At 34.7% G+C, this 13379-nt stretch overlaps 3 protein-coding genes across 12 annotated transcripts in view; 2 read left to right on the top strand and 1 right to left on the bottom strand.

Annotated features, from left to right (window-relative positions):
* The window catches only part of LOC125874124 (putative pentatricopeptide repeat-containing protein At1g12700, mitochondrial), a 78219-nt gene extending 66701 nt beyond the window's left edge, over positions 1-11518 (bottom strand). For 4 of the 7 annotated variants that reach the window (XM_049554951.1, XM_049554949.1, XM_049554950.1 and 1 more), the window contains exon 1: positions 11026-11518. In XM_049554951.1, coding sequence (XP_049410908.1) covers positions 11026-11490 — 465 coding nt within the window. In that variant the 5' untranslated portion in view covers positions 11491-11518. Of the gene's footprint in view, positions 1-4503; positions 4602-4882; positions 6867-9565 lie in introns of those variants that run through there. The other 3 variants (XM_049554948.1, XM_049554954.1, XM_049554953.1) reach the window with 3 other exon arrangements.
* Positions 1-13379, top strand: part of LOC125874168 (cytochrome b5-like) — a 116943-nt gene that overhangs the window by 55257 nt on the left and 48307 nt on the right. The window lies entirely within an intron of this gene.
* Positions 1-13379, top strand: part of LOC125874165 (norbelladine synthase-like) — a 38865-nt gene that overhangs the window by 22021 nt on the left and 3465 nt on the right. The window lies entirely within an intron of this gene.

The raw sequence follows: 13379 nt of genomic DNA on the forward strand, positions 1-13379 counted from the left end.
TAACCTTTTCCCACTGACCGAGCTTACACAAACCATCAATCAATGAATTATACGTTAATATACGGTAATTATGTATGTATAGTTAGGTAGTTTTTTCATATTAAAATGGGTTGAAATATAAATTGAGTTGGGTCCAGATTCGCTCAAGTTTACTTTGGGCTTGACCCTCTTAATCTCAATAAATATATTGTTATTTAAGTTTTATGACCACAATTTAAATTTGAACTCAATTTTTTTTTTTAAAAAAAAGTTACAAATGGATAGATAAATCTTAAAAATTATAAAATAGATAGTAATTCATATCATATAGGAACATACGTTATATCAATGCAAATAAAGACTCTTAAAACGAGTTGAAATCAGAGATTAAATTGGACTCGATTGAAGATTCTATTAAAATGAGTTAAGGCTTGAATGTGTTGAGATTGAACCCCATAATATTTTTCTAGATAACACATTATCTATTTTACATCAGACACAACTATCAATATTATACTATTATAAGCAAGACATTTAGGAGATTTGATATTGCTCCAAGAGCCTTTTTGTTCGGCTAGTTGCCCAGAAAGGTGCAACTTCCACAAGATCCAACAGGTTCTGACCAGTGACGAAGCCATAATTTTTATTAAGAGATAAAAATATGAAACAGTAAAATTGTGTAGAAGTCAAGTGGTGTCAATACACACACACACATATATATATATACATAAAAATATATATTTTTACCTAACTACACATTGTAATATTCAGACAAAGGGAGTGTCATTTGACATCCCTCAAGTATATGTGGAATAGCCACTGGTTGTTGTTGTGACAATGGCCACAATTCAAGATGGGTTTTTTTTTGGACAAGTGAGCAGATACATTGATTCATGCTTTTGGTTTTCTTATACTAACTAGTATTAGTATCCGTGTGATTCTCGATCGGTATCAAGTACATGACAACACCATTTCACCAGAAGAACAAGTCACTAGAGAAAGTTAAACTGGTAAAAAATAGGATACTCGGGGCAACTTTCTAGTCTCGTATCCGGATGACCCCTCCCGTCTATAACTTCAATATTAAGCCCTGGCAACTTATATGCTTCAAAACTTACTGAACAATTAGACATCCAAAGGGATTGCATTGTCTAGAGCTTTGCAGCATTGGACAACAGAGCCTCATCAGAGAATTTGCTCGACATAAATCGTTCAGCTACGTTATTTCAGTATACACCGAAGCTGTTTATTTATCCCTGGCACTTGTGCATAACAATGAATAAGGTAGGATTATTGTTGTTCTCTGAAAGACTTCTGCTTTGACAACTACACAAGATGCTCAGAAGGACACAACTGTCGTGACCGTGATGAACCTGTTCTGCAAACCCACACATAAACAAAATTGACATCATATAATGGAATGCCTATCTGATAAATGTTACTCCTCAATATATTGTAGGAAGTTGTTATTTATTCTCAAATACATAGAAAATGACAATACATGAATATAACAAATAGCATTGGAAATGATATTCCTAAACTTATAATGTGTAAGCACAAGGGTAACTACTTTGATAAAGGAAGTTATTGGGTTGGTGAAAGAAGACCTAGAATTTATAGGAGACTGAAGAGAAGGCCGCCCAGTGTGGCAGGCTCTTGCAAGAAATCTGTGGGCAGGCAAAAGAACTTGTTGTCCATCAGGCAGCTTCTCCCTAACAGGGCATTCTAGGCATCTTTAGCTAGCTTTCCCCCGCCGCCTACTATGACGCGTAAACTGATGCCCTACCTGATCCATTTCAAATCCAGCCGGAGGTCACCATAAAAAGATTCCTCGTGTATCATCTGTAGCAAAACTATGAACGGGAGCTAGCAATCCGGACCATATTGAAAAGGTTCCTGAGACACAGCATGGAAAAGTAACAATATTAAGAAACTCTTTAAGGGTCGAAAAAAGACCTGGCTGCTTTCTTTCCTGGGAAAGTTCATTCCAGCTCCCTATGAGCTCATAGTCGCTAAGAGGAAGAAAAGCTTATTCCATCATTTCCAGGGGAAACCGAACTCAAGTGAAGAGAAAAGTCTAGTTCTCTTTTCATTTGAAAGGGGAATGGATGTCTTATTGAGAGTGATTACGGAAAAACCTTTTCATAGAGGACAGCGATAGGCCGGTTTGAAGAGCAAGCTTGAAAATAAATGGAGCTTTTCATCGTCTGTGAATTGGTTGGGCTGAAGCGAGAGAGAGCTTCTCAGTAGAGGTAGTCAAGCTAAGAGCTAGAAAGTTGCAATTCGGTTAAAAGCCAGTAGCGAACAAGGCCGAGCGCCTTTAAAGGTTGCTCTAGTCACCTGAAGCCTTGTGGATTGATTGTGGGGGATTTAGGCGTGTCACGCCAACCATCTTCCAGTTCTTGGATAATCGTTCCCGGATCTTTCTTCGTGAACATTGAACAAGAATTGTATAAAGATCTCTAGGCACGTGTTTTAGATGTGGCATATGAGACAAAAGATGTCATTTATTAAATTATTGTTCGAGATAATGGCCTCTTACATCTTATTTTCTCACTTTCCATTATCATAAAAAAAGATCAAACTTATCAAAGAAGATCTCTCCCATTTACTCGAGAAGATTCCCAAGAACATGAACCTCATTGTTGTAAACACTCCCAAGAAGCCAGTTGAGAGCATGTCATTGACATCTCATAAAATAATTGTAGGTTTTGAGGAGGAGACAAATTGGATAATTAGGAAGCTCGCGAGTGGACTAGCAGATCTAGAAGTTATTTCGAACTGGTATGCCGGGTTCAGGTAAAACTCTTTTGCATACAAAGTATACAATGATAAATCAGTTTCTAGTCATTTCGACATTCGCACATGGTGCACAGTCTGCCAAGAATAAGTTGAGAAGGAGTTGTTGAATAAAAAATTTAATCAACTTACTAGCTCGGATTCGAAATTGAGTGAGAATATTGATGTTGCTGATAAGCTAAGGAAACAACTTTATGGAAAGTGGTATCTTATTGTCTTAGATGACTTGTGGGGAAACCACAACATGGGATGAGTTAACAAGACCTTTTCCGGAAGTTGAGAAAGGTAGTGGAATTATGTTTACTACTTGAGAAAAGAAAGTGTCTTTGCATGGAAAACGCCATAGTGATCCTCTTAATCTTAAATTGCTAAGACCAGATAAAAGTTGGAACTTATTATAGAAAAGGGCATTTGGAACAGAGTTGCCCTGATGAACTATTGGATGTTGGAAAATAAATAGCCAAAATTTTCATGGCATTCCTGTGGTGGCTGATCTGGTGCTTGAAGTTCAAAATAATTTGGGTTCCTTTATTTTCAACAGTGAAGTGGAAGTGACGAAGGTTATAGAAATAAGTTAAGACCATTTACCACATCACCTAAAGCCATGCTTTTATGACCATTTACCACATCACCTAAGGCCATGCTTTCTTCAACAGAGCAATATTTCAATACGGAGACTGCCCAACCTTGAAGAGCTGACCCTTGTTGACTCAATCATACAGGGATAAAAATGGAAAATGGGGGAGCAAGACACCTTTGATAATCTCAAATTTTTGAATTTGAGCAAAGTGACTCTTGCCAAGTGGGAGGTTGGGGAGGAATCCTTTCCTGTGCTTGAGAAATTAGTACTGTGGGGATGTCGTAAGCTTGAGGAGATTCCGCCTAGTTCGACAATATTTATTCATTAAAAATTGTGAGACTTACAGAGCCCTCAACTTGCATATTCCGATAAGAACATTAAGGAATATGCTGAAGATATTTAGGGAGGGGACGAGCTTCTAGGTCCTAGGCATGTATAATATCTGGTTATTTAAGCACCATGCGTAAAAAGTTGTAAGAGCTCTTACCTTGGGAAATATGTGAGTATAGATGAACTTAGCATCTATTCCATTTCATTTTACGCAATGGAGTTTGACTGGACACCGAGTTTGAAAAAGGAAGGAACTTCTAGTCTTAAACATGCCATGTCATATTTGTGGCTATAAAAGCATGTCATCAAAGGTAAAATGGGAAATTTATAATTCAATTATTTTCAATTATGGAAAGGCGTTGTTCTTTTTTAAACATGCTAAAAAGAAAAGGAGTGTCACATAAAATGGAGTAACTTCTCTACTTTTTTCTGATTACTTTGACCAGAGTAATTTTCATTGCAGACGGCATGTAAGGAATACGAGAAACGATTATCTTTGCCAGTACATCAGCCTAAAGAGGGTAAACATAAATCTTCAGATAACTTTGTTGTGGTGAATATGTGATGGAGAGTTGTATTGATATCAATTGTTACTGTGGTACTCTTATTCAGTTTCCCCCTTCTTCTTTTTTTCATTTTGTGCGCTTTATAATCAAGAAATACAGTACTCTTGCTATGTATTCTTTCAAAATGTTGTTCTTGTATAATCTCTTTCTTTTTGGCATGGCTTAAATTGTTTGTTTATCATATGTTACTCATCAAGTCCATCATAAAGTACATTACTGCAAATGTTCTTGTGTTAAACAAACTGAAAAGGGCATTCAAAAAAAGAAATGAAGCAGAAAGTAGTATCTATAATCAGTTGCTTCGCTTTCAGAACTTCAGTTTCTGGCGTGACCGTGATGAACCTGTTCTGCAAACCCAAACATAAACGAAATTGACATCATATAATGGAGTGTCTGTCTGAAATGTGCTACTTCTCAATATATTGCAGAAAGTTGTTATTTATTTTCAAATAGATAGAAAATGACAATACATTGAAGATAACAAATAGCATTGAAATGATATTCCTGAACTTATAATGTGTACACTTAAGGATAACTCACACTATTTATCATATCAATAGAACAGTAATACCTGATTTCCAAGATAAAGAATAGTGGAAAAACAATCAAAATATCAAAAGTGATGTACCTCCTCGATAAGCCTGCCTGAAAGCCCAAGCAACATTTTGATTGCAATTTTTCATCTTCCACAATTGCATTGGATTCCATTTCATTTGAGGTGATAAACCAAAACAGTATCAAAGTTATAACATAGCCGAATAAACCAAGTGAAAGCAATATTCACTTCTTGTTTTCTGCGTGAAGCTTTGGTATCATGTCAAGGATGGAAGGATTCTCACTTATATCCTTTACCAGTAACTCAGCTGTAGTTGCGTCAAATGAGAAGCCCCTTCCAGTCATTTCCTTCATAAAAGTTACCATTTCATTTATTTTCCTGCACCTAAGATATCCTCGCACGATAACATTGTAAGTGACATTGTTTGGAAAACAACCGTTCTCTTCCATTTCTCTAAGCATATCCTTAGCTTCATCTAACAACCCTTGTAGACAAAATCCAGTTATCATAGTAGTGTATGTTCTCACATTCGCAAGCAATCCCATTGAGGAAAGCTTCTCAAAAATATCGCGAGCTTTATTGAGTTCACCGTTTTTACACAATCCATTAATGATAATATTGTAAGATGTAATATCAATATTTTCTTTGTTTCTTTCCAACTTATTAAAGAGTGACATAGCTTCTCCAACAAGTCCGTACTTAAAATAACCATCAAGCAAAGTGTGATAAATGGATAAGTTAGGTACTGGCCCAGTAGATACCATCTCAACAAACAATTGTTTTGCAACACCAATTCTTCCAACTTCAAACAGGCCTTGCAAGATAGTATTGTAGGTAACAATATTAGGCTTTGATCCCTTTTGAGAAATTTCACGAAACAACTGCATGGCCTTGGTGAGTTTCTTTTTCTTACAGTATCCATTTATTAGTATGTTATAGCTAAAAATGTCGGGCTCAATGCCCTTATCTATCAAGATATCAAAAATTCTCCTAGCTCTATCTAGTTGACCACGCAAACAATATCCATCCATTATCACATTGTAGGTGATTACATTAGGCTCAACACCCTTTTCAACCATGTGTTTCATTACTTCCTCGGCATCTTCAACTTTCCCTTCTTTGCATAGTCCATCTGTTAGTATGTTGAAGGTGCACACATCTGGATACATATTAAGGTTCACCATCTCTGAGAACAAAGTTTTAACCTTTTCCCACTGACCGAGCTTACACAAACCATCAATTATTGAATTATATGTGACTATGTTTGGAGGAATGTCTTTCTGCTCCATCTCGTTCAGAATGTTGATTGCAGCATCTAAGTTTCCATCTTTGCAAAGAGCATCTATAACAATGCTGTAGATATATATGTTGGGCTCAGTGTTACCTTGTTCCATTAACCGGAGCAAACTTAAAGTTTTCTGAGTATGACCCCTTTTGCTGAGCCCATTCATTACAGTTGCATACATGAATTCATTGGGCTCACAAATCTTCTCTCTCACCAATTTTTTGAACAATTCAACTGCATCCTTAACCTTATTTTCAGCAAAGATTCCCCTTATTAGAGTTGTAAAGGTAACATTATTAAACGGAATGCCATTCTTCAAGTAAATAGGTAACACCGAAAATCCAAGATCAGCATGATGCATCAGGCAATAACTATTAATCACACTATTCAAGATGAAATCACTAATTGGAATGCCCAATTTCAGCATTTGTCGGAAAAGAGAAAGGACAGCTGCATAATGCTTCATACTTATCATAGTCTTAAACAATTTAGAGAAATCGACAACTGAAGGAAGAGGCTTCATTCTAACCATTTGACGGAATAGATTCACAGCATCATCTAAACACTCAAAACTGCTACTATTTAACCCAACTCCACCCTTTACCTTTACTTCACTACTGCGTGAAAATGAAGAAAAATAAGAATAGGAGATATGAAAGGAAGAGATAGAGAGAACACCATTGCATTTCCGCAGAGACATTCTGCTCATCGCCATTGCTAAAGCAAATTTCTCTCACTGAGTTGCTCGATAATTTCAAGTGTGACCTAATTTTGTAGGAATCTCTTTTAACACTTCGCTTGGATATAGTTGTTCACAAGGAATGATATTATATTGTATTGTACTGTATTGTTTTAATGTATATTGTGTTTGAATAGATTGTATCATTTGCTTTCCTTATATAATGTAATACACCTATAATTTGTGTTAAAAAACCTACAAAAAAAATAGTGTACGTGGTAGAACTATTATGAAATTGTCGGATAAAAAATAAAATATGATGATTAAATAATAAATAAAAATAAATGTATAGTATCCTTTCCATTCATCTAATCGTCAATCTCCACCCCTTGACCCACCCCTATCAAGGGTGAGGTTATAGCCTAAATATAGGGTACCTGAACCTATGATCTCAAGTATTTTGTGGATATATTTTTTAAAATTGATATGATATACGTATGCTAAAAGAAGACTAAATAGTGTACATGATTGAATGTTGAGTTATCCGCCCAGAGGATCAGAGATCAATTCCCACTCCCCAACTCATTCCAACCCCAAAATATTTTTCGAGACAACACATTATTTGTTTTATGTCAAACGCAACTGTCAATATACTATTAAAAGCAAGACGTTGATGTGTCTTGAATCTTAAAAGATTTGTTGTTGCTCCAAGAGCCCTTTTTGTTTGGCTAGTTGCCAAAAACAGGTTGTGACTAGTGACAAAGTCATAATTTTTTCTAAGACATGTTAAAATATAAAAAGTAAAATTGTGTAGAAGTCAAGAGGTGTTAGCATATATATACATAGAAGAAATATTTTTACCAAGCTATACAATTGTAATATTTAGACGAAGGAGTGTTAATTGGCATCCCTCAAGTATATGTGGCTCTATCACTGGTTGTGGTTGTGACAATGGCCATGCACAATTCTGAGCCCTGGCAACTTCTGAGCTAGCTAGCAGCTTACATGCTTCAAAACTTACTGAACAATCAGGCATCCAAAGGGATCACACTGTCTCCAGCTTTGCAGCATTAGACAACAGAGCCTCATCGCCAAAGGGGCAGTCTCTAATCTCCAACTTGCGGAGGCTCTCACACCAGAGAGTATGTAGTAGAGGTCTAGATGGTTATCCCCCGGAAAAGCTAAAGAAAGCATCTCTAACTTCTTAGCATGGACCCTGATGTACTCAAACACACGATCTGTAAGGAGGTCAGAACGAGAGAGTTGCCACAATTCCTTGCAATGTTGAATAATGGCCCCAAAACCAGTATCATGTGGTTCAAGGGTTACAGGATTTTGAGGTTTGATAATACACAAACAAAATCGGATGATATTAGAATGGTTCCTAGCAATAGTAACCAAGGCGTCATTTGTCATTTGGTGGCAGAAGTATAAAACTGACTGAAGCTTAGGGCAGCTGTAGCTCTTGCTCTGTCAAGGATACATTTGTCCTGGAGCAAATGGACCAGAAGGAAACACCCTAAGCTCTTGAAGTTCCTTATGCAATCTCCTCAAGACCGCTATCTTCAATGTAATCTAGCACCTGCAGTCACGTCCATGTCAAGCAACGTTAAGTGTAAGCTGGACAACCAGTTAGGCAGAGAGATGCATCAGAGCCACTAGGCAGAGAAGAACACAAACTTACAGGTCCTTGGCCTGAATAATATCTCGTTATTTAAACAGCATGCGTGAAAAATAGCGAGTGCTCTTACCCTGGGAAATATGTAAGTATAGACCGAACTTATTACCTATTTCATTTAATTTTATGCGGTGGAGTTTCATAGGACACCAAGTTTGACAAAAGAAAAGAACTTCTAGTCTTAAACATGCCATGTCATATTTGTGGCTATAAAAGCATGTCATCAAAGGTAAAATGGGAAATTTATAATTAAATTATTTTCAATTATGAAAAGGCGCTGTTCTTTTTTAAACATGCTAAAAAGAAAAGGAGTGCCACATAAAATGGAGTACGCTTCTCTTTCTTTTTCCGATTAAATTGACCAGTGTAATTTTCTTCGCAGAGAGCATGTAAGGAATACGAGATACAATTCTCTTTGCCAGTACATCAGCCTTAGAGGGTCAAGATAAATCCTCAGACAACTCTGTTGTGGTGAATAAGTGATGGAGGGTTGTATTGATATCAATTGTTACTGCACTACTCTTGTTCAGTGTTCCCTTTTTTCTTCTTCATTTCGTGTCCTTTATAGTTAAAAACCAGTAGTCTTGCTAGGTATTCCAAAACTTGTTCTTTCAAAATTATTGTTCCTGTATAATCTCTTCTTTTTTTTTTGGCGCGGCTTAAATTGTTACTCCTCAAGTCCATCATAAAGTACATTATTGCAAATCTTCTTGTGTATGAAGCAAATACACTAAAGAGGGCATTAAAAGAAGAAACGAAGCAGAAAGTAGTACCTATCATCAGTTGCTTCGCTTTCAGAACTTCAGTTTCTGGCGTGATCGTGATGAACCTGTTCTGCAAACCCACACATAAACAAAATTGACATCATATAATGTAGTGCCTGTCTGATATGTGCTACTTCTCAATATATTGCAGAAAGTTGTTATTTATTCTCAAATAGATAGAAAATACAATACATGAAGATAACAAATAGCATTGAAGTGATATTCCTGAACTTATAATGTGTACACATAAGGATAACTCACACTATTTATCATATCAAGAGAACAGTAATACCTGATTTCCAAGATAAAGAATAGTGGAAAAACAATCAAAACATCAACAGTGATGTACCTCCTCAATAAGCCAGCCTGAAAGCCAAAGCAACATTTTGATTGCCATATTTCATCTTCCACAATTGCATTGGATTCAATTTCATTTGAGGTGATAAACAAAACTGTATCAAAGTTTAAAACATAGCCGAATAAACCAAGCGATAGCAATTTTCACTTCTTCTTTTCCGTGTGGAGCTCTGGTATCATCTCAAGGATGGAAGGATTCTCACTTATTTCCTTTACCAGTAACTTAGCTGTAGTTGCGTCAAATGAGAAGCCCGTTCCAGTCATTTCATTCATAAAAGTTACCATTTCATTTATTTTCCTGCACCTAAGATACCCTTGCACAATAACATTGTAAGTGACATTGTTTGGAAGACAATTGTCCCCCTCCATTTTTCTAAGCATATCTTTAGCTTCCTCTAACAACCCTTGTAGACAAAATCCAGTTATCATTGTATTGTATGTTCTCACATTCAGAAGCAATCCCATTGAAGAAAGCTTCTCAAAAATAGCATAAGCTTCATCGAGTTTACCGTTTTTACACAATCCATTAATGATAATATTGTAAGATCCAATATCAATATTTTCTTTCTTTCTTTCCAACTTATTAAAGAGTGACATAGCTTCTTCAACAAGTCCATACTTAAAATAACCATCAAGCAAAGTGTTATGAGTGGATAAGTTAGGTACCGGCCCAGTAGATACCATCTCAACAAACAATTGTTTTGCAACACCAATTCTTCCAACTTCAAAAAGACCTTGCAAGATAGTATTGTAGGTAACAATATTAGGTTTTAATCCCTTTTGAGAAATTTCACAAAGCAATTGCATGGCCTTGGCAATTTTTTTTTTCTTACAGTATCCATTTATTAGTATGGTATAGCTAAAAACGGTAGGCTCAATGCCCTTATCTATCAAGATATCAAAAATTCTCCTAGCTCTATCTAGTTGACCACGCAAACAATATCCATCCATTATCACATTGTAGGTGATTACATTAGGCTCGACATCCTTTTCAACCATTTGTTTCATTACTTCCTCAGCATCTTCAACTTTGCCGTCTTTGCATAGTCCATCTATTAGTATATTGAAAGTTCGCACATCTCGATAAATATTAACGTTCACCATCTCATAGAACAAAGTCTTTACTTTTCCCCACTGACCAAACTTACACAAACTATCAATTATTGAATTATATGTGACTACATCGGGACAAATGTCTTTCTGCTTCATCTCATTCAGAAGGATGATAGCATCATCTAAGTTTCCATCTTTGCAAAGGGAATCTATAACAATGTTGTAGTTAATTATTTTGGGTTTAGTGTTCCCTTGTTCCATTAACCGGAGCAAACTTAAAGTTTTCTGAGTATGACCCCTTTTACTGAGTCCATTCATGACTGTTGCATACATGACTTCATCAGGCTCACAAATCTTCTCTCTCACCAATTTTTTGAACAATTCAACTGCATCTTTAACCTTATTTTCAGCAAATAGTCCCCTTATTAGGGTGGTAAAGGTGACAACATCAAATGAAACGCCATTCTTCAAGTAAATGGGTAACACCAAAAATCCACAATCAGCACAATGCATCATGCAATAACTGTTAATCACACTGGTCAAAATGACTCCATCAATTTGGATACCCAATTTCTGCATTTCTCGAAAAAGAGAAAGGACAGCAGAGTAATGCTTCATACTTATCATATTCTTAAATAATTTAGAGAAATCGACAACTGAAGGAAGAGGCTTCATTCTAACCATTTGATGGAAGAGAGTAACAGCATCATCTAAACACTTGAGTTTCTCAAAATTTAACACAACTCTACCCTTTACTTTACTACGGCGTGAAGAATAAGAATAAGAATGTGAAATATGAAAGGAAGAGATAGAGAGAATACCATTACATTTCCGCAGAAAAATTCTCCTCATCTCCATTGCCATCTTCAATTTTCGGTGCTTTGTTCTTCTGTGTGACCTAATTTTGCCTGCACATACTTTATATTAAAACTATTATTAACAAAGTGGTTAGCGACGCTCTCTTCTCCACACAAATTAGTATAACCTTCTACTTCCCCCGTTTCAAAAATAACGATCTCATTTTCTTTTTAATTTGTTTAAAAAAATGATCTATTTTCTTTTTTGATAACATTTTAATTTCAACTTTTTACGTGACATATTTATAACCATAAGATTGAAGGGCAATTTAATACATTTGTCATAACTTTAATTTAGGATCACAAGATTCAAAAGTCTTCTTTATTTTCTATAACTCTATACCAAGTCAAATCAGATCACTCTTTTTAAAATGGAGGGAATATTTAATTATGACAAAGACAAGACAATAAATGTTGTTTCCTCAATTTATCGGATGAATCTTCTAGAATTTGAACAATTATGTCTAAAACAAAAGTGGTTCATATAGAAATTTATGGTTATACCCGATAGTTCATGGGTATGATTATATGAGGATATTTTCTTATCGATTAAACAAAAAATTGAATTGTTAAGAACTAAAAATCGATAATAAATATCGTATAGATTTAGTTATTGGTTTAAGGTTTCGACATTAAAAGTTAAAGAATTCTTTGCTTAATTTTAATTCTTTTTTTTGGAAGATTCGCTATAATAATGAAAAAAAATCTACATATACGCACAAATCGATCAATCATACCAGAATTTATTAAATCTTACTAATGGGATGCCCTAATATGGTACAAAAATGTGTTTTAGCTAATGATCCAATCAAAGGAATAATTGGAACAAGGATATCGATCTTAATTGAATTATTGATTAAAAATGAATTTTCTAACATTGACTTCGTGCCATTGAATGATTTAGTGGCACACTTGAAAGATAGTCCATAAACTGAACCATTAATTAGGGGTAGACATAATACCAAAAATTGAACTGAACTAATTCAATTTTTTGATGTCGATTTTTCGTTTCAGCGTCGGTTCTTTTCCTTGGATAATTTGATTCTTCAATCCGGTGTTCGATGCAAGGATTGTGATTCCACGGTGCACCGAATAATCGAAGTTTCATTAAATAAAATCAAAATAATATTTTATTTTTAAATTATATTAATTATATATTTTGAGTTTTGATCCAACACAATTTAATTTGGGCAATTTGCATAAATAATATATTATATAACTTTATTTACGAATTATAACATATCTTTTACTCTTACACAGATCAGCCTTACTTTCTTACCACAAATAACATGGTCACTATCACTGCTTTTTTATTCAATTTTAATACAACTTTAATATAGATTTTACAGAGTTTCACCTCTTCTTTTTCAGTAAATCACTACCACCATTAGATCACCGACTGTTTACATTTAATACAATTTTGATATAACCTTAATACAACTTTTTAGAACTTCACCTAATATATAACAATAATATTTTTAATACAAATATATTATAAGTATTATATGTGAATTTCAAACGTTTCGGTACTATTTAAATTAGTTTACATTGTTAGAAATGTATTATACTTGTTCTGGAATAATAACTATCGAATTTATAATATATATAATATTGAAATCGAATTGTATTATAACTATCATTTATATTTATACAATTTTAGTACTACTTTAATAATTTCAGAGCTTCATCTCTCTTTTTTTCGTTATCACCACCATCGGACCACCGATTATTTATATTTAATACAATTTTGATACAACTTTATACAATTTTTCATAACTTTACCTAATATACAATTTAAATACAACTTTAATATATATTTATATCGAATGGTTATTAAAGCTAAAATTATATCATATATGGTAATAAAAATAAAATAACTCTTAAAAGCATAATTAA

The sequence above is a fragment of the Solanum stenotomum genome, chromosome 8 (genome assembly GCF_019186545.1).
Source record: "Solanum stenotomum isolate F172 chromosome 8, ASM1918654v1, whole genome shotgun sequence".
NCBI lineage: Eukaryota > Viridiplantae > Streptophyta > Magnoliopsida > Solanales > Solanaceae > Solanum > Solanum stenotomum.